This window comes from Platichthys flesus, chromosome 10 (assembly GCF_949316205.1).
Source record: "Platichthys flesus chromosome 10, fPlaFle2.1, whole genome shotgun sequence".
In the NCBI taxonomy this organism is placed as follows: Eukaryota; Metazoa; Chordata; class Actinopteri; order Pleuronectiformes; family Pleuronectidae; genus Platichthys; species Platichthys flesus.
The window spans coordinates 10,133,505-10,154,295 of record NC_084954.1 but is presented as its reverse complement, the minus strand read 5'-3'; the positions used below and the strand labels follow the sequence as shown (position 1 = coordinate 10,154,295).

The 20,791-nt window shown below is 39.7% G+C and overlaps 2 protein-coding genes and 8 non-coding genes across 13 annotated transcripts; all 10 read left to right on the top strand.

Annotated features, from left to right (window-relative positions):
• The first annotated feature begins 177 nt into the window (after positions 1-177).
• On the top strand, positions 178-4,679 carry LOC133961692 (large ribosomal subunit protein uL13-like). Of its 4 annotated transcripts, XM_062396971.1 has the most exons (10): positions 178-258; positions 854-919; positions 1,134-1,234; positions 1,496-1,561; positions 1,766-1,867; positions 2,479-2,564; positions 2,777-2,836; positions 3,173-3,540; positions 3,752-3,811; positions 4,144-4,223. In XM_062396971.1, exons 4-8 carry the CDS (start codon positions 1,504-1,506, stop codon positions 3,248-3,250), a joined length of 384 nt encoding a protein of 127 aa, XP_062252955.1. In that variant the 5' UTR covers positions 178-258; positions 854-919; positions 1,134-1,234; positions 1,496-1,503; the 3' UTR covers positions 3,251-3,540; positions 3,752-3,811; positions 4,144-4,223. The 4 variants fall into 4 exon arrangements, with proteins under 4 accessions (XP_062252955.1, XP_062252957.1, XP_062252956.1 ...); XM_062396973.1 differs by lacking the exon at positions 1,766-1,867; XM_062396970.1 differs by lacking the exons at positions 2,777-2,836; positions 3,173-3,540 and having other exon boundaries at positions 179-258; positions 4,144-4,679.
• Positions 962-1,045, top strand: LOC133963888 (small nucleolar RNA Z195/SNORD33/SNORD32 family). The gene has a single exon (XR_009923368.1). It is a non-coding gene; the product is annotated as a small nucleolar RNA Z195/SNORD33/SNORD32 family (small nucleolar RNA).
• Positions 1,601-1,684, top strand: LOC133963886 (small nucleolar RNA Z195/SNORD33/SNORD32 family). The gene has a single exon (XR_009923366.1). It is a non-coding gene; the product is annotated as a small nucleolar RNA Z195/SNORD33/SNORD32 family (small nucleolar RNA).
• On the top strand, positions 2,300-2,378 carry LOC133963896 (small nucleolar RNA SNORD50). The gene has a single exon (XR_009923375.1). It is a non-coding gene; the product is annotated as a small nucleolar RNA SNORD50 (small nucleolar RNA).
• Positions 2,628-2,708, top strand: LOC133963894 (small nucleolar RNA SNORD34). Its single transcript, XR_009923373.1, has one exon. It is a non-coding gene; the product is annotated as a small nucleolar RNA SNORD34 (small nucleolar RNA).
• LOC133963892 (small nucleolar RNA SNORD34) lies at positions 3,604-3,683 on the top strand. Its single transcript, XR_009923371.1, has one exon. It is a non-coding gene; the product is annotated as a small nucleolar RNA SNORD34 (small nucleolar RNA).
• Positions 4,680-6,065: 1,386 nt separating the features above from the next.
• On the top strand, positions 6,066-9,251 carry LOC133961691 (large ribosomal subunit protein uL13). The gene is made up of 7 exons (XM_062396969.1): positions 6,066-6,167; positions 6,824-6,896; positions 7,124-7,189; positions 7,398-7,499; positions 8,297-8,382; positions 8,590-8,649; positions 8,999-9,251. Exons 1-7 carry the CDS (start codon positions 6,147-6,149, stop codon positions 9,206-9,208), a joined length of 618 nt encoding a protein of 205 aa, XP_062252953.1. The 5' UTR covers positions 6,066-6,146; the 3' UTR covers positions 9,209-9,251.
• On the top strand, positions 7,231-7,313 carry LOC133963887 (small nucleolar RNA Z195/SNORD33/SNORD32 family). The gene has a single exon (XR_009923367.1). It is a non-coding gene; the product is annotated as a small nucleolar RNA Z195/SNORD33/SNORD32 family (small nucleolar RNA).
• On the top strand, positions 8,113-8,190 carry LOC133963895 (small nucleolar RNA SNORD50). Its single transcript, XR_009923374.1, has one exon. It is a non-coding gene; the product is annotated as a small nucleolar RNA SNORD50 (small nucleolar RNA).
• On the top strand, positions 8,446-8,525 carry LOC133963891 (small nucleolar RNA SNORD34). Its single transcript, XR_009923370.1, has one exon. It is a non-coding gene; the product is annotated as a small nucleolar RNA SNORD34 (small nucleolar RNA).
• Positions 9,252-20,791: the final 11,540 nt, after the last annotated feature.

The window sequence follows — 20,791 nt, the reverse complement described above, 5'->3', positions numbered from 1 at the left end:
AAGGAAAAAAAGTTAATAAAATCAATTTGCTTGATAAGGACTATTTGCGATCGGTGGATTTTGGCATTGTAATCTTTACATTACACTTAAAATATATCGTGACATTTTTAACACATTAAGTAAAAAAAAAAACGTTTCTACACCACGTCCCGCGAGAATGAACTCATGTGTCGTCACTTCCGCCTCACCCTGCTTTATACTCGGCGCAGCCCTGTACTCACGCTCTCTTCGCTCAGCATGGCAGACAGTTCAGTAAAGGTACGTAAACGCTGCGGTTCAATTTTTTCCTTTTTGCCTTTAACGTAAATTAAAGTTTACTTCTTTACACGTATACTGCGGGGAATATCCTCAGTCACACCTGATAAAAGCTTTGTCTTGCTTGGCGTTTGTTTTAATACTAGTTTTTAACACGGTTGCAGCAGCTAGCTGTAGCCGAGTGGACGTGTATCCATCATGGCAGCTTCCCTGACGAGTCAATGCTTGTTTACACATAATTATCGTGATTTAATTCCTTTTCACCTTTTATCGGATTAAAAATCCATTTACCATATTAGCATGCTTTCACGTTAATGCTAAGCTAACAATGCAGCGACACCTGTAGCCTGGTGTCCATGTGGCCTTTAGAGCTCTTGGAGGAAACTTGTTTTAATCAATTTATTGTCGTAAACACTAAGATACAAAACAGCCTTAGTAAAACTTGCCCTCATCTCACCTGAATTTGTCTGATTACCTGTTTCGAGTGTAACGACCATGAGGAAACTCATGCAGTACCATCTGAGACACATGCAGATGAATGTCGCCTCAGTGCGTTTGTTAGTTTCAAATGCTAACTTGTGTGTTTCCATCTCTCCAGGTCACAACGTGATGATTGTGGGATGTGAGGGCATTCAAATCTCTTGCAACTTCTACCGTAACAAGCGTAAGTCATTCATTTCCATTTTTGGCCTTTTGAAACATGCTTGTTGTCGATGATGATGATTTTATCACTGTAATTCGAGTTTAAATGACCATGAGATACCTGACATGCACTACCATCTGAGACATCAGCAGTACCCAAACTGAAGTATAATAGCTTTCAGTAAAGTATTTGTAACCTGTACTAAAGTATATATGTACCTTGTGCCTACTTGCAGTGAAGTACCTGTCTTTCCGGCGCAAAAGGATAAACACAACCCCTCTTGTGGACCGTTCCACTTCAGGGCTCCCAGCAGGATCTTCTGGAGAACAGTCAGAGGTGAAAATCTTAATTCATTTTAAACCTGCCCTCGGAATTTGTAATCATTGACATAAGATGGTGCTCAATTTGCTCCCTCTAAGTTCAGTGAAAGCACTCTGAACTTTATTTTGAAGTAATTTAAGTGGTTTCCCTATGTTGTTGGTCTTACACCCATAGAAAATTGGGCCCTATATGAAAACGCTCTCCAAAGTCTATTCTGAAAGCTCGTTCAAATGTTTGCTAGTTTCAAATACTTAACTTGTGTTTCCATCTCTTCAGTTCATAAAATGGTGGCTGTGAGATGTGATGGCATCCAAATCTCTGGCTACTTCTACTGCAACAAGAGTAAGTCACATTTTAATTTGGGCTTTTTAAAACTTGATTGTTGTCGATGATGATGATTTTATCACTGTAATTCGAGTTTAAATGACCATGAGAATACCTACATGCACTACCATCTGAGACATCAGCAGTACCAGACTGAAGTAATAGGTCTCAGTAAAGTATTTGCAACTGGTACTAAAGTATATCTAACTTGTCAATTTACAGTGAAGTACCGATCTTTACTGCTTAAGAAGATGAACACCAACCCCTCTAGTGGACCGTACCACTTCAGCACTCCCAGCCAGAGCATCTGGAGGACAGTCAGAGGTGAAGATCTAATTCATTATAAACTTGCATTGGAAATTTGTTATTGACATAAGATGGTGCTCAATTTGCTGAACTCCGTTGAAGTTCGGTTTAAGCGCTCTGAATTTTAATATGAAGTGATTTACGTGGTTTGCCTAGTTGGTCTAACACCCATCAAAAAATATACTCTCCTCGTTTAGGTCGTCTGCATTTGTCTGAATTGTGACTCCAAACTGTCTAGTGGTCAAAGACTGAATAAATGCCTGAATTTAAGCAAATAAAGATCAACAATGTCAAAAGAAGCATTTCATAAAATGAAGACATGTAATCAGGCCACTAACAGAGAAAAAGACACATTGTTAAATTGTCAGATTAAAATGTGTAATTGATATCAGGTCATATTTATTGTAGAAGTGTTTCTGTTCATTTGATCCAGCACAACTGTTCCTCATTTGACAATGATGTTCTCATTATCCCGAAGCTGATAATTTTTTGATGGAAAAAAACCTTTATTGGATCTAAATGCTGAGTTGAGTGGGGATGAACATTTGTGCTTGGACAAATTTATGATTTGTAACGTCTGCAGTTGAATTTAACATTGTATTGAACTTCAATTTTCTTTTTGCCTTCAGGCATGTTGCCCCACAAGACCAAGAGAGGGCAGGCTGCTCTGGAGAGGCTGAAGGTGTTTGATGGTGTCCCCCCACCCTATGACAAGGTGAAGAGCTGCAACAAAGAACTACACATTTATATCATCTATGGGCCACACGTGGCTTCAGTTGCTGTCTGTGATGTCAATCTAAATACCTTACCTACCTTGTTTGAGTTACCTCCTGAAAATAAACAATTATCTGAGACATGCTGCCCAAGCAGTGTGTATTAAGGCGCCTTTCTTCCTCTTTTATCTGACTTGTGAATTTTGTTCCACAGAGGAAGCGTATGGTTGTCCCAGCTGCTCTGAAGATTGTGCGGCTGAAGCCCTCTCGCAAGGTGAGCCTTGAATATTATATGTATAATTGGCTCGACTCAATGAGCTTGGTTGACCTTCCACAACAGTTCCTACTTGACATTGATGAGATCTTTACTCCTAAACTGATCATCTATTGATGAGAAATTACGGATCTGATTACTGAGTTGAGTCTGGGAAAAGTTGTTTGTTAAGTTGAGGCTTTGAACATAAACTTGTTGACGTCAATATTATATCAAAGAAATCGATATTCTTTAGCATCTACATTAATTTTTAGAGCTGCAGGTTTTGTTAACCTAATTTGGTTGAGTTGGTGTCTGCAGATGTTAACTGTATGATCACTTCCTTTCCCCTCGTAGTACGCCCTCCTCGGCCGCCTGGCAAATGAGGTCGGTTGGAAGTACCAGGCCATCACAGCCACCCTGGAGGAGAAGTGAAAGGAGAAGGCCAAGCTCCGCTACTGCAAGAAAAAGACACTGGTCAGGCAGAAAAGAATGTCGAGGGCAAGATTGCAGCAGACAGCCGTTCTGAAACAGTATAGAGTCCTTATCTGAACTGAGACGAGGACAGTGTCACTGTCGTTTTCTAATGAGAGTCCAACATCAGGACTTTCATCAGCTCTCAGCTCAGGATGTTGTCAGGCAAGTTTCCCCACAAGACCAAGAGAGGTCAGGCTGCTCTTGAGAGGCTGAAGGTGTTTGATGTCATCCACCCACCCTATGACAAGGTAAAGAGCTGCAACAAATAACCAGACATCCATATTTTCTATGGGCCACATGTGGCTTCACCAGCTGTCTGTGATGTCAATCTAAATACCTTACCTACCTTGTTTGAGTTACCTCTGAAAATAAACAATTATCTGAGACATGCTGCCCAAGCAGTGTGTATTCAGGCACTTTTCTTCTTCTTTTATCTGACTTGTGAATTTTGTTCCACAGAGGAAGCGTATGGTCGTCCCAGCTGCTCTGAAGATTGTGCGGCTGAAGCCCACCTTCAAGGTGAGCCTTGAATATTATATGTATAATTGCCACAAATCAAAATTCTTCAGGGAAACCTCCCACAACATTTCCTACTTGACATTGATGACATCTTTACTCCTAAACTGATCATCTATTGATGAGAAATTACGGATCTGATTACTGAGTTGAGTCTGGGACAAGTTGTGCCTTAAGTTGAAGCTTTGAACATAAACTCATTAAATGCTATAACAAAACTATATCTTGGAGGCAGTACTCTTAAGCATCTACCAATTTAAGGTGCTGGTTTTACAAACCTAATTTGGTTCAGTTGCCATTTGACTATCTTAACTGATCACTTCCTTTCCCCTCAGAGTACACCCACATCCGTCTGGCACATTAGGTCAACTGGAAGTACCAGGCCATCACAGCCACACTGGAGAAAAGAGAATGCCAAGCTCAGCTACACCTAATACAATGGTCACGCAGGCGGAAAAGTGTCAAGGGCCAGATTGCAGCATACACAGCCGTTCTGAAAAAGTATGGGGTCCTTTGCTGAACTGGGAGACGAGGACAGTGGCTTTCGGTGTTTTCTAATGAGAGTCCAACAGCACCTCAAGGACGAAATTCTCCACAAAAAGGAGATCAAATGTCTGCAGTGTGAGATTGACAGTCACAAGGGAAAGATGAGGAAGCTGAAGCATGATGACTGACTTCCCTCTCACTGACAGACAACTTAAGCAATAACTTGGTTTGCAACTGTAAATGCTTGAAAGTTATTAAAGCTGTTCAAAAAATGTTTTCAATTGCATGCAGAGATTTATTCTTTGGATCAACCTTAACACTGAAACACTTGAAATGTTAACATCAATGCATCTTGTGTGCTGTGAATAAATTTGAAATATCAACAGCTTTGTAAGCTCTTACTGTCTCTGAAAAAGTCAATTATTTTAAATTTGTCAGTTATTTTTAGACAAATTACTAAATATTGCCACGGTAAACTTCATAAATGTGTGAATTTGCTCCATAGTGTTATTGCAAATTTAAAGTGTTTTCGACTAGCCAGACCAAAAAAAGTCATCTGAAAGCTCCTTGGACTCAAATCAACAATTCTATAGTAGTTTACAAACTTGCTAATTAATCATAATGGACATAAACTGCTGAAACAAGTCATTTGGCAGCCCTTTCTGTGGATGTGAAGTAACAAGACTGGAGTTTTTGGCACTTTGAGGTAGATTTTTTTATTTTTCGTGTATCCAACCTTGTATCAGAGTTCTCATTCAATGAATTTCTATTTCGACTCAGTTTTTATCTGCTGAGGGAGTTTGAGCCACAACATTCTATATTAAGTGACTGAGTATTGATACTAATATTAGCTCAATACGGGCAAACAAGAGACTGCTCATATATGTACAGTGATTTATATAATACGCCGAAGTCAGGGGTTCCAGCTGACAGCAGAAATGTACAGGAGGCAGGTTTACATTACTCATCAAAAGACTCAATTTATTAGAAATAATGAGCTTTACTGTTACTCAACAGTGGATAAAACTCCTTCTAGCCAACAGTAACTGCATTCTGGAATATGAATTTACATTTCATCAAGCAGCACACATTGTAAATGGGAATAGGTTTTATGAAAGAAAAGAAAATAGTACATTGACACCAAACATTAATACAGAAAATTTGGGGCTAAAATGAAGGCAAATCTCAGATGTACAGTGATTTATATAATACGCCGAAGTCGGGTTCCAGCTGACAGCAGAAATGGTACAGGAGGCAGGTTTACATTACTCATCAAAAGACTATCCATTTATTAGAAATAACAATGTGCTTTACTGTTACTCAACAGGGGATAAAACTCCTTCCAGCCAACAGTAACTGCATTCTGGAATATGAATTTACATTTCATCAAGCAGCACACATTGTAAATGGAAATAAGTTTTATGAAAAGAAACTAGTACATTGACACCAAACAAAAATACAGAAAATTTGGGGCTAAAATGAAGGCAAAACTCTAATAAAATACTAATTTTAGCAAATCTACTGAGTTTTTGATTTTATATTTTTGTTTATCCTATGTGAAATCCCATTTAGCTGTTATTAAATCTTCATATCTTTATAGAAACACTATGTGTGGAATCAGGAAGGAAAATTTAACGACAATTGGTTTGAATAAGAGTATTTGTGAACAAGAAATTTCCCCATTATAATCACTACATAAGTTCTAAATTATATCGTTAAATCTTTTAACGCTGGTAAAACGAAAAACCCGTTTCTAAACCACGTCCCGCGAGAAAGAACTCGTGTGTCGTCACTTCCGCCTGCCCGTGCTTTTTCCTCGGAGCAGCCCCGTGTCTCTTTCTTTTCGCACATCATGGCGGACCGGTTCAATAAGGTGTGTAAACGCTGCTGACCATTTTCCCTCATTATTGCCTTTAACGGCGAGTCTAGTCTTCTTCTTTACATGTAAACTGCGGGTGATAATGTCAGGGACACTTGGTATAATCTGTGTCCTGCATGGAGTTTGTTTTAGCACTAGATTTGAACACGTTTGAGGCAGCTAGCTGTAGCCGAGCGGACATGCCTCCATCATGGCAGCTTCCCTGACGAGTCAATGCTGTTAGCTTAGTGGCTTTAGCTTGTGCCCTCGTTAAGTAAAATATCTGAATGAAGCATCCCCCAAATCCCTGATATTAGATGCTCATGCATTGTTGACAAATAATAATGGAGCTCTAATACCTAATTGCGATATTGAAGTTCAAATCACTAACTGTGTTGGCATGCTTTGACGTGAATGCTAAGCTAACGATGTAGCTCAACCGGTGGTTTGGTGTCCATGCGGCCGTAAGAGCTCTTGGAGTAAACGTGCATCTTAACCCAGAAAATAATCTGTGCGAATCTTGAGTCTGAGGTTTTATGTTCAAACATTAGCATTGAGTTGGTGTTAAAGACGTGTAGCATTCTTCATAGCACTTATGTGGCTAACCTTATCTTGTTAGCTGACTAGCTTGTGTCAGAAATATAATGTCTATCTGTCTTTTAAACCTGCAGGTTCTGCTACTTGATGGCAGGGGCCATCTACTTGGTCGGCTCGCTGCCCTCGTGGCGAAACAGGTTCTGCTGGGTGAGTTTTTATTAAGTGACATAACATGTGAATGTTGGTTAAAGTTGTATCTACTAGCTGCCTGAACACAACTTCAGTACTAAACGTCACATCTGAGTATCCCCTCAATCTGTGTGTGATCTACCCGTTTTGATTGTAACGACCATGAAAACTCGCATGCACTACCATTTTAGTCACATGAACTGGATTATTAATTTAAAATGCTTAATTTGTTTCAATCTCTTCAGGTCACAAAGTGGTGGTTGTGAGATGTGAGGGCATCCAAATCTCTGGCAACTTCTACCGTAACAAGCGTAAGTCACTCATTTCCATTTTTGGCCTTTTTATCAAGCTTGTTGTCGATGATGATGATTTATCACTGTAATTCGAGTTTAAATGACCATGAGAATACTGACATGCACTACCATCTGAGACATCAGCAGTACATACTGAAGTTATCGTTTTCACTAAAGTATCTGCAACCTGTACTAAAGTATACATGTACCTTTTGCCCCTCTACAGTGAAGTACCTGTCTTTCCTGCGCAAGAGGATGAACACCAACCCCTCTCGTGGACCGTTCCACTTCAGGGCTCCTAGCAGGATCTTCTGGAGGACAGTCAGAGGTGAAAATGTGGCCAGAATCTAGATAATGAATTTCCCTTTTAATACAGTTAATTACGTGCTGAGTAGATTTTTAGCCTAAATATAACAATTGAAATTAACATTTAATGTGACTGAAACTCGTGTTGTAAAGGCACCCGGGAAGTTGGTAATCAGTCTTAAGATGTTGCTCGGTTCAAGTTAATTAAATATGCTGTACATTATGATAAGTAATGCAACACATTGAGACTTGAGGCCCTAAATGTTTAATCAGATCAATCTTTACCTCTGGCATGCAGTGAGTCTGGCTCATTTGTTTAAACTCAACTCATGCCGAATTAGCAGCCAAGTCAATGTGTCTGAATACTCCCCTGGCATGGGTTGTTTGAATTGTGACTCCAAACTGTCTAGTGGGCAAAGACTGCAGAACAAATTTAACAATAAATGTCTGAATTTAAGCAAATAAAGAAACCATGTTAAAAGAAGTATTTCATAAAATAAGGACATGTAATCAGACTGCTAGCTGAGACACTGATATTGCTTAATTGTCATATCAAAATGAGTTATAATGACATCGGGTCATGTTTATTGTATAAGTGTTTCCGTTCATTTGATCCAGCACAACTGTTCCTCATTTGACAGTGATGTTCTCATTATCCCGAAGCTGATCATTTTCTGATGGAAAAAACCTTTATTGGATCTGATTGCTGAGTTGAGTGGGGGTGAACATTTGTGCTTGGACAAATTTACGATTCTTTAACGTCTGCAGTCGAATGGAATTTAACGTTGCCTTGAACTTCAATTTTCTTTTTGCCTTCAGGCATGTTGCCCCACAAGACCAAGAGAGGTCAGGCTGCTCTGGAGAGGCTGAAGGTGTTTGACGGTATCCCCCCACCCTATGACAAGGTGAAGAGCTGCAACAAAGAACCACGCATTTATATTATCTATGGGCCACATGTGGCTTCATTTGCTGTCTGTGATGTCAATCTAAATACCTTACCTACCTTGTTTGAGTTACCTTTGAAAATAAACAATTATCTGAGACATGCTGCCCAAGCAGTGTGTATTCAGGCGCTTGCTTCTTTTATCTGACTTGTGAATTTTGTTCCACAGAGGAAGCGTATGGTCGTCCCAGCTGCTCTGAAGATTGTGCGCCTGAAGCCCACTCGCAAGGTGAGCCTTGAATATCATACAAGTAAAATTTGCACAGATCAAAACACTTCAGCTCACTTTCCACAACAGTTCCTACTTGACATTGATGAGATCTTTATTCCTTAACTGATCTATTGATGAGACAATTACGGATCTGATTACTGAGTTGAGTCTTGGACAAGTTGTGCGTTAAGTTGAAGCTTTGAACATAAATTCCTTAAATGCAATATCAATATTATATCTTAAGGAATTCCGTATTCTTTATCATCTGCAGTAGTCATTTTAGAGCTGCTGGTCGTCTATAAACTTAATTTGGTTGAGTTGGTGTCTGCAGATGTTAACTGTATGATCACTTCCTTTCCCCTCGTAGTACGCCCTCCTCGGCCGTCTGGCACATGAGGTCGGCTGGAAGTACCAGGCCATCACAGCCACCCTGGAGGAGAAGAGAAAGGAGAAGGCCAAGCTCCGCTACTGCAAGAAAAAGACACTGGTCAAGCTGACCAAGGTGGCTGAAAAGAACGTTGAGGGCAAGATTGCAGCCTACACAGCTGTTCTGAAACAGTACGGAGTCCTTGTCTGAACTGGTTCCCTCTGGCCAATAAAGATAAATAAATGTTTATAAATGGTGTCTTGACTTCTGTTTGTTCATGTCTTAGAATTACACTTTGGATGAAATGGTTATTTGCTCTAGCTAGTCAACAACGGGGGTAAATAGTTTGCATCACTAAAACTAATACAGATGAAACTATACTGAAGCATTAATCTTACAGAATAGTTTTTGAATAATATTTGTGCATAGGTTGATCCTGCTGCATTGTCACTCAGTGTCTGACTGATCCAGTCTAGAATAACAGCTACTTCAATTAAAGTACAAGTGTTTGTTAAAACTGCTGAACAGAATCTTTCTACTCTCCTGGGAAATAACATTTTACGATGTCAAACCGGAAGGCTGTTTCGCCTCAGGAGCCTGACTGAATCCTGAATAAAAAGTGTGCCTCAAGAATCATTCAGCAATGAGGTGTTAGACTATAAATGTTAACAAATGCACAGTATCTTTTAGTAAGATCACCACCAGCTGTTTAATGTGCATGTAGTGTTCGACTTGAGATGGCTTATTATATATTAATTCTAAGTTCTCTACCAGCAGAGAGCAGTGTTTTACTTTATATGTAAAAAAAATCTCTGCGGAGTGATGGATATCATTTCAGCTGCTTTATTGAAAGAATAAACTCTGGGTAGAGGTATTGATGATCAATAAGCAAACCAAGTTTTTAATGAAAAATGGCTAACTTTCTAAGAAATTGGATGTCTTAGAATGTAATGATTGAAGATGAATGATTTCCTCCAAATTTATTTTCTCGTTCTTTCATTTTCTAAATGAACAAGACGAAAACCGTTTCTTTCGCTCCGTCTTACCAAAGTAAAAGCGACATAAGATATGACTGGGCAAGTTATATTTTTTTAGTGAATATCTTTTATAACGTCTTGAAAATATGATGCACTCTTTCTATAATGTACAACCTAATTAATTTATGATAAATGGCAAGAATCTGTTGAAATGCTGAAATCCTCATTTAAGTTAATCAAATAATTTAATACAAGACTGCTTCAGTGAACTTTATAAGCTGCTCATCAGTGTTTCATTACCTGTACACTGATATTGATCAAAGGATTTCCAGCTAAGTCTCCTTAGGACTTAATCACAGCCAACAGATCTTTGTTATTTAAGATCAGTTTATTCTGACCAGTTTAGCTGAACTTTTGTCCTGAACCAGCGGATCTCCTGGGCGGCCTTCGGTGCCCTTCTCTACTTAAAGTAGGACAGATCGTGACATTTTTGTTTTTTTCTTCTTCAACAAAGTCACTTTCTCTTTTCAACAGCACTTTTTCCGTCTGACTTGATACAACCAAGAAAAAGAGTACCACTTTAGCTTTTAGCAGACCGAAAGTTCATGACAACAGATGATTGACGTGGTACATTTTACTGCCCCACATGGGACCTATCTGCATCAGTTTTATGCATCCACCAATGTGTTTTTTTTTAAATGGCAGCATTCACTACAGCAAACTGAACAGACACTGACTGCCTTCCAGTCGGATTTGGTCGCAGGTTAGCTCGACGAGCTCTGGTAACCTCAGAGTCAGGTCCCTGCAGGGATCCGTCTCCTTTATACTGAGATTTGACATTGTTTCGTTTGAGAGAGTCTTACAACCAAGGAAGTAAAAATGAAAAGGCTGCAAAGAGGAGTTTCTACCCCTGCAACTTTGGCAGGGAGTTACATGACACAGCCTTATTTTAAGGAGACACAACTCTACAAGCAGTTTTTTCACCAGTGGATTTAATACAACATTTACAATAGACATATTGTCTTTCTATGCTGCAAAGTCAATAAGCGAATCATTATTTTTATGATAAGAAATGCTTGTGTGTATATGTATGTATAAAAGATGGTCCACTAACCACAAAGTCAGGGGTTTGAACCCTAAGCTCCTCCAGTCTGCATTGTGAAGTGTTATTGGACAAGATAGTGGTCAGTGTGATAGTAAAACTGCTGAGTGTCGAAGTGCTGTATGAATGTGAATGCGTTTAGGGGTTCTTAAACATTCTTTGGGCTGGAAACCGTCAGGCAAAACTGTCCCAAAGTCCCATCTGGTCTTTTCAAGTATAAATGTGACTAGCTGTATTTAAGGGGCTCAAAAACTCTGCAGTTTCGTGGACGCAATGTGTACATGTTGCACAAGTGTTGTGGAAAATTAAATGTCGATGCAGCCTGAGAGGTTTTCCTTTAATGTAAACCTCTTCACGCACCTGCCTCAACACTTCCTCCGAACCTCTTGCAATGTCCTAGAGTGATTAGTTATGCATGTGTGGGCATTGTCTTAGTGTCATGTGGCATTTCTCCTTCTAACTGACTCAGACTAAGGCGAATCTTGGCTTATCTTCCTGATTAAAGCGTAAAGAAAAACTGCCAAGACACCCCATACTTTCTGTGTTTGTCTTATCCCCCTCTCTCCGCGCTGGAGACTCACATGCCCCCCCCCCCCCCCCCCCCCCCAGAAACCAGGGCCCACTAAGGATCAGGCAGGGGGCCAATATCTGACGCCTGTCTCCCTGTGTTAAGGGCGGACGTCGTTACTCCAGCAAGCAGATGGAGAAATCACAGTGACGGCTCCAAAAATGGCATTTTTGGAAAACGCCGTTGCAGTAACTCGCTCTCTAATCACAGCATCTGAGACAGATTGAAAAAGACCACGAGTGTCTGAAACTGCTCTTGCAGGCCCAGCCTATTATGGACTCCCGCAATTATAGACATCCTCCTCTTCCTCCGCCTCTTCTTCCTAAAACTGGCTGGTGTTTAAGTGTTTGGCGCCAGAATTGGGAGTGCTCATCTGTGTGGGAGCCATAAAGTGGTTTCCCACAAATGGAAGAGATTTCAGCTCGAACAGAAATTTGAAATCTCCAAACTTTTTGAGTCAGGAAATATGAGGTATAATAATGCAACTGCGACTGTTGTGCATACTTTACCATTTGAAACAGGTGGATGAAGTAGTTTAGACACATTAGTGGGAGGTGTTGCTTGGGGACACGCTGCCAGAATCGGTGGTCTAGTAATGAAGAGGATCTTGCCTTTTTTTAGCAGAATGTTTTTGATGTATGTATAATTAGTGTTCATAGACCTGTCTGGCTGCAATTTAGGTAATAGACCCCACCTCCTCCATTTCAGTTGATGGAACATGGATCAAACTTAAAGGTACTTGCTGAATAAATTTAAAGTTGTTCTTATTAAACAGGTGAATGTTGAAGTTTGGTTGGTATTAGTTATTTGACGATATAAAAATGGGCTTAAATGTCATGATTGACAGCTGAGACTCACTCGCCACCCGTCTCCAGGATATTTTGGCTGATGGCTTAATTTTTGTAAAGTAGGAGGAGCTGCCGATGTGTTATCCATCTTTTTATGCACTTTCAAAGTCACTGACTGTATAATATGTTTAAAGTACAATGACTTGCAGGTGATCAATGCAATCTACCATGTCACTACTACTGTTTACTTGCGCGTGACGCCCTCCATTTACAAGGAATCCTTGATTACGATGGAAATAGGAACTGGTTCACTGGGTACCACTAAGGTTCCTGAACGGAGCCTGTCTGAAAGCATAAATGCTGATGAAACCACAGTCCTCTCTTATAGGTGATGTTATATTACAGTGTTAGTTCAGATTTGGTTTGGCTAAAGAGAATGATAAAAGGTTTTTACATACAAGCACAATATGATGAGTTTCATGAGCTTTTTTTATTGTATTATCAGTGATGTCATATTTCCATGGAGTCTGTCTCAAAGAGAGCTTTAAAATCCGATTAGCAAAGGGGAGCACATCGTGGTACACAGTTTGAAAACGATTGCTAATTCATTCCCGATGAAAAAAGCCTTTGGTATATGAGTCGATGCAGAAGTGCCACAGATGAGCTGATTCCCTTTAAACAGTTAGTCTGAATTTTCTCCAGTCCCTGTTGATGTCACCCTTGAATGGGAACACATTTATTCCAAGTCTCAAAAGACTGGCTTTGAGAAGTATAAGAAAGAGATCTAACAGAAAAATCTGAAACCTGTGGACCTGACTGAAAGGCAAAGGGCAAGCATCCATAAATCAATGGCTTTTATACAACAACTGCAAAAATAATTGAATGTAAGTTATTACTTGTCCATATAGACTGGCCTCTACACTCAGATTGATAGTTTACATTCTTCTCCTCAGAATTGCATTCTGAAAATCTATACAACTTATTCCTGCTATTGATGCACTCTGCATGTCCCATTGTGCTCTCCAACGCAGAACGAGACTGAGCATCCTTCTCATGGCTCCATGAGGTGCAGCCCTTTGTCATTCTGTTGTATTAATGTCATCAAACAAACAAAAAGCCAGATATATTGTTCCAGACCTTTTCACTTAATACACTGGCACCACCAGAACAATGTTAATGTTGGTTTGAATAAACGTATTTTAGCTCATAAGTGGCAGAATGTTTCATGGTACATGTCCCATCCAGTAACATGAAGGAGGCGGGGTTTATGGTGGTTGACTTATGGTTGGAATCCTTGACTGTATATAAAGACTGAACGAAAGAGGAACTCTGTCAGTTAAAAAGTGCAGCCAAAGCATCTCAATGGCCCCCTGGTGGCTGGCTGCAGTAGAGGTCAAATACCTGGCCTCCTCCTTGTTAGAGAAGGAGAACATCAAAGAACAAACATGAAATGTTTCCCCCAAAATATTTTTCTGCCATTTTGTGAATTTATGACAATTTTTAAAGCTATTATATGAAACTCTGGCTGCCAGGGGTCTCTCAATCTGAACAGGGGACTAAGCTTGATAATTTCGGGAGCTGGCGTGGGATCATGGGAGCTGTTGTCTTCACCACCATTGCTGCTGCAAATTATATTCATGCATGTCGTTATGTTTTAAAGTTTTATCACGATACGCAAAAATGGCAGTGAATAATCATGATCCATCACAAGTGACTAATACAAACAGTGGAAGGAAAACTCGCTAACTGTGTGTTTTTCTTAAGTCATACGTCATTTGCCCGGGAAGTTATATCAGCCATAAGTAAAGTGGATTTGACATCTTAGTACATTTTGGATTATATAAGTTAACAAAATCTATAAAATAGGCCAAGTCATTTACACATTTTAAGAAAAGACTTGTTAGCAAAATATGAAACCTTCTTGTCACTTACTTACCAACCACATGGACTGAATCATATTTACTTGTTCAAAATTCCAGTGCAGAAGAAAAATGCAGAAGTATAACTGGGGTGCAGCTCTTCCATAATGTAATGTAATGTATAAACTTACCTATGCAAAATACACAAACACACCTACACTGTTCAACCCACACAAAGGTGTTCACCATAGTCGTAAGTGCCTTTCATAAAACCCTATTTACATGATGTGTGCGCTCTGAGACACATTTCTATTTACATGAGCTGAAGTGCAGACATGTCCAAGCCTTGTTTGTATTCAGTGACCTCTGAGTGTAATTGAAAAGATTGAAAATGACGGCAGAGCAGCTCCGTTCATTCAGTCAAGCTGAAGTCATTATATCTGTTTATGGAAAAGAGCAGCTGCAAAATTCAGACAGGAGACGCTGCAGCGGTGAGGGATCGCTGTTGGCCGCGCAGAGTCACAAATTGAATTCAGAAAATTGAGATCTGGGATGAGAGAACGACCAATCACAGAAACCTTTATCGACTTCACTGTAACGAGACCCCTCTGACGTAAACACACACGGTACACACACCTTCAACTTATGCTCACTGCACAGGGTCGAGTGAGTGTTTTGTGAGACGTTGCATTTTCCTCCGTTGTGACAGCGGATGTACGTCCACGCCAAAGTGTCCTTGAGCAAAAATAAAACCCCACGGTTGCTGCAGATGGTCGAGCCAGCGCTTGTTCTCCCTGGTGAGACAGACGTTTACAAGTGGCTCATGGGAAAAGCATGGAGAGAACAAATTCCTCGTTATACACAGTGTGACTAACAACCAGCTTTTTATTTTTTCCGATATTAAACAACTACAGGCTGTGATGTATCACCTGTGCATATTTGTAACAACTAGTCAATAACATGCTTAATTGAGCATGTGGCCTAGTGCATGGGAGTCGATAACTGTATTCTGTGTTTGTGTGTGTGTGTCGGTGAAGCAAATGAGATTAGATGTACCACTGTCAGCAGACTCGCATTGTTGAGGCCATGTGGTTTCAAATATTGCTCACTTGCAATGTTTCCCTCATGTTTCACCAGGGACGGGGGAACCTTCAGCCTCTGGTCCGCATGCAGCCCACTTAACAATCCATAGATACACAACAGAATGCAATGGAAAGAAAATAACATGAAAAGTAAAGTAACACGTCCATCAGGATGGTCCCCTCTGGCTGTTTGGCTCTCTGGTCACGGTCAGGGCACACTCACGAGAAGGATCATGGTAACTGTCAGTAGATTCAGAATGTTGAGCTTTGCAGGAGAATGGAACAAACGATAAAGAGGAGACAGTTGAGTTTGCAGAGATGTGCTGTGATGGAATCGGTCCGATCTCGAGCTTCACTACAGTAGAAACATGTAGATAAACTGTACGATAAGATAAGATGAGATGAGATAATATGAGAACATCCTTGATTAGTCCCACAATAGGGAAATGTGCAATAACACAACAGCAAGAGTCAAAAGGCAAAAGGCATCAGTTAGAAATAAGTAACATAGCATTCTTAAGTGAAGGATAATAACACTTAAGTTTAAGGAATCGAAAAATATAGAAAAATATGAATGGAATAGAAACAAATATACACAGTGTAAAAACAAGACGTATATGTGCAGTGTGAGAATATGTACAGTGAAGGGATTGCACATGAACCATTGTAATGCACATGGCAGAAGGAAAAATAGCACGGTTAATATTTCATAGTCAAGAGTTTAAACAGGACAAAATAATGTGGATAAAATTAACAAGAACTCTGTCAGAGGCAAATTTTGTGTTGAGTAGGCTAATGGCGAAGAAACATAGGTATGTAAAGGGATTGTTATGCCTCTGCACAAGGATTTCCCTGGTAAAGTCACAGTGACCTTACAAAACATGTTTTTTGGCCACTTGATCATGATATTAACATTTTCACCAGTTGTAACTTGGACTCAAACATTAACTGATTCAATTTCAGTTTTCAAAGCCTCATATTATTGTGAATGTAATATTTGTCAGGAGGCATAGGACCATAGGATGATAGTTCTAGTTGTGTCCCAATTTTCACATATGAAAATAAAAGCTTTGAATCGACACCAAATACATGATTTAAAGCAGACAAAGTTACAAAATCATAGTAGAAAATATGTGTTCAATAATCTTGTTTGGCTCATAAAGGAAAAGGGTGAATCATGGGCTTGGAGGACACACTTTTGGATCTAACACTGGATTTATTATGTATACAGCTGAATTCAGGAGACCTGTATATAAATAAGCATCAGAAGAACTTCAATACAAATCTCAGAGCGTCTGGGTAAAATGTTAATATCTCCAGGTCTTACTTTGCACTATTTGATTCTTGACTCATCATCCTGGTATAGTGTAGCACAGTGTTTAGTAGTTACTATCTTGTCCTCTAAAAGAGCCTCATGTGTTTGAACCCTGGAGGGATCTGCTGCATCTCGTTCCTCCACCAGCTCTGAGGCACCCTCCTCTTCTTTTGAATGTAAACCCATTATGACTGTAGCAGAGGGGGAATATACTCTGAGTCCTCGCAGTATATTGCTTTTCCCAGTAGCTCAGGGATGTGGGTTTTTGCTGCTTACTCCAGGTTGTGGGAGTGTTTGCCTCACTCCAATAAGTAGCGGTTTTGTGAAGTTCACAACGTGCAGTTCTTTTAGTGGAGACCCTCACAGAGATATCGATTAAATTCGCCGAAAAATCTTTCAGGTCTTCAGTGCTCCATGATTTCGATTATCTGTGAGCTTTGGCTTGAGCCGAGACATTTTAACCATTTAAGCTCCTTTTAAAGGCAGGTATTCGAGAAGTCCACCTTTAATGGGGGCATGGATTATACTGTCATCGGCTGCCCTACAAGTATCAACCTGCTGCCTGTCACTGACATTGTGTGACCATTTTAATGGTTTTTGTGACCACAAGTATTTTTCAAATGTCAGTTTTCTAAGGATGAAGATTCTATATTCAGCTTTACCTTTCAATTTATACTGCAATTTGAGTAAACATCTTAACAGGTCAAGCGTGGATTTAATAATTTAAGGGCATTTGAATTGCATGAGAGGTGGAGCTAGGAAACGCCTACGTGACAAACATATCTTGCTTTTCTTGCAGTCTGGACCAAAGATTTGACCTTCGAGGAACATGATTAATAATGCACACTTTATCTTCCTCAGTAGATCTATCTCTTAACCTTATATTCATAGTCAATGGGGGGTTTATACTGAAGGAAGGAATATGCAACCCAAGGTTCCACATGGGCTCAATCTTCTCTATCAATGATTTAAAACAAAAAAGCAAAGTGACACAGGGGAAAGCAGCTGGAGAATGAATCGTCTTCTTTAAAAGGAAACCACTGAAATGACTGAGAAACACCGCCCTCTGCAGCCACACATGGTGATTACCTCTGCCAAGCGGGTTATGTTTTCATTGTTTGTTTGTTAGACTTTATGCAGGACTACGCAAACAACCTTTAAATTACTCTTGAAATAGTTTGCCGTGATTCGGACTGCGACTACGGGTCCGTTCCACACTTTTAACAGGAGATCGTACCTGCTCACCAAAGTTACCTGGAGCAAGAACAGGTGTTCAGGGTGAGAAGTGGGAATAAAAGCCACCATTCTTCCTATTCCTGGTCAGTGGACCATCAAACTCATTTTGAAGTTTATATTTGAAGGTAAGAAAGTTGCTCAGTGTCAACTTTACTTTCACTAGACCAGTTCAGTTTCTGCCAGAATTGGATTATATGAAATTACTTCAAAAGGGAGGTCAACCTCCATTTCATTCCCACGCACCAACTGACCGTTCCACACACACACACCCCATACACACACACACACACACAAATAACCCTACACACACACACACACGCTCACTCACTCACTCACTCACTTACTCACATACACACACACACACACACACATACACACAGGCAAGAACAAAGACTACACTCTGAGAAGTTCAGCTCGATTTTTGGATCGTGAAAGCGAGGAGCGAGAAGTCGGGGAGAGGAGGAGAGACATGACACAATCATTACAAGAAGAGAATAAATAAGAAAACATAATAGCACAAATAATTCCTTTTGGTCAGTTTAACGATATCGTTACAAAGAAAAGAAAATATAATCCTAAATTATTTCTGCATTCTTCCATCATCTGCGTCATCGATTTTTCTGCTAGATGCTCTGCAGCTCCATTGATTATGCAACCGGACTTTGCACAGGAGGGTAAAGACCCCTACATTTGCAGGCTTATCAAAGCTGAAGGACAGAAGCTATTTCTCAGTATTGGTCTCTGAGGAACATTAAACAATTGTTGCGTATTGATTCCTGGTTGTTCATTTACACGATACTGTAAACAATGGCAATATAAAATATGTGACGTTACATCTAAAAGAACTGAGACTTTTGAATTGGTTTCCTAAAATGATATATCCTGGTATATGCAACGAAATAGAACCTGGAATTGTTAGTTTTCCAAAGACAAAGCATTTATCGTTGAGGTTTGGGAAACAAAACATTAACTAATGTGGAGTTAATGCATTTGGCTTCCATGCAGTCTCTTTCAGTCTGAATTGAGCTTTAAAACTGGGATTTGAAGTCCGTTGGTATGTAGTTGTTTCACTGCACAGCAGACCACTCAGCAGCACAACATGGAAGCCATTAGGGCTCCAGATGCAGCCGCCCACCTTCGAGCGCATGCATGAACCATGCACGAGCCACCCCGACTGATAGAGATCATCCAGAACAAATTCTGTCTCCACCGGATCAATCTCAAACTCGCAATATTATGAATTCTCTCTCAGTTATGAGGAGGCTTTTTTTTTGGTGAAATTCACCTGTGATGAGGCAGATATTGAGTGAGCCCGTACACTTCAGGGACAAATTTCAAAACAAATATACTTTATTGCCTCATGGTTACAGTCAGAGTTCCAGTTTATGCAGACATACAAACGCCAGAATAAAGTCCCTGCGCATACAGTGTTATCTGGTGTGGTATGCACTGTCCGTGGCCCTTGTGTTAACAGTCTTGACATTTCTAGGATAAACAAGCACAAATTTGCATTCATCTCCTTCCACAACTCAACATATTCACACACTTGGGAATAAAATGCCCTGAGCAAGATATGGAACTGCTCTAAAGAAATCTGTCAATGCAGGCATCCCCTTGAGTGTGCTGATTATCCACCGCTGCGAGAGCACGCTGCAACGCAGACAACACAGCTCTGTTTTTATACTCCCCCCAGCTCACTTGGGTCATAATAAGCCGCAGGAGATACTTGAATATAATATTTATATTCATAACTTCGAGGCATCTGTTTGCTAACCGAGCAGCTCATATCTGTGTCCACTGGCTGGGATGGGGGAGCTCAGATGTTTCGCTGTTGTCATCCGTCCATATCGTCCGTATGCTGAGTATTAAGAGTCAGGCTGGAAAGAAGCTTAACCCACCCCCCCTCTCACGAAAAAGATCAACGCCATGTGAAGCATGTAATTTGCAAAACACATCAAGTGTGTGAGGGATCTCACAGGCAGATTGTCGTATATAAATACTGCATATTATAATATACTCATAGTATATTATATTATCTATTGTATAGTCAAATACTTATATTTATACCTCTACTATATATCACATCATATTATATCATACTCTTTGTATATTATTTGTATATATAAGACTATATACATATATTTATACATGTGTACATGTTATTATTATGATTATATTTACTATTATTATTATATATACTGTTGCTACCATTATTACTATATACTGCTATTATATTGGTATAATTACTATCATATATAAATATATATTATGTTATATTATATACTATATATACTGTACTATTTTTATATACTGTCTAACAAAAACATTACCAGCATATCATCAGTACTATTACCATCATCTTGCCACTGCACCTTATCTACCTATTTATCTTGTGTTTCTGTTTTTATTCTTTCTACCTCAATCTTTTTTATTTTATTCTATTGTACTGTATTTTATCGTATTCAAATGTACCGGCTGCTATGACGACTTCATTTCCCTTCGGGGATGAATAAAGTAATCCATCTATCTATATTAGTCCATACATTTTGAAAGCACAGAAGGCTGATGAAAACTTTATTTTATATTTTTTCAAACTATGTGATGATACCTGTACTGTGTTTGTTTCAGATGTGTCAGACTGTAACACACCTTAAAGATGACACGCTATGCTCGTATTCATGTTCATCAGTTTGATAGTAGTTGTTGAAAAGACATCATCACATCACAACACATCCTCTCTCCATCGCTGCAGCTCTTCTTTTCAACCAAGTTGGAAACACTTGGTTTAAATTCCTGTCTCTTCAAGCTAGCTTAGAAATTTCTAGCTTAGAAATGGAGTCAGCAAATGTCAACAAACGATGACTCA

What these genes read in the sequence shown, in the direction of transcription:
- LOC133961692 (XM_062396970.1), top strand. Translation starts at nt 1,504, where the DNA reads ATGGTGGCTGTGAGATGTGATGGCATCCAAATCTCTGGCTACTTCTAC. An exon ending in CATCTGGAGGACAGTCAGAG is followed by an intron (nt 1,868 to 2,478) that starts GTGAAGATCTAA and finishes TTTTGCCTTCAG; the next exon opens with GCATGTTGCCCCACAAGACC. An exon ending in GGCTGAAGCCCACCTTCAAG is followed by an intron (nt 3,812 to 4,143) that starts GTGAGCCTTGAA and finishes CTTTCCCCTCAG; the next exon opens with AGTACACCCACATCCGTCTG.
- LOC133961691 (XM_062396969.1), top strand. Translation starts at nt 6,147, where the DNA reads ATGGCGGACCGGTTCAATAAG. An exon ending in CTTCTGGAGGACAGTCAGAG is followed by an intron (nt 7,500 to 8,296) that starts GTGAAAATGTGG and finishes TTTTGCCTTCAG; the next exon opens with GCATGTTGCCCCACAAGACC. An exon ending in TCCCCCCACCCTATGACAAG is followed by an intron (nt 8,383 to 8,589) that starts GTGAAGAGCTGC and finishes TTTGTTCCACAG; the next exon opens with AGGAAGCGTATGGTCGTCCC.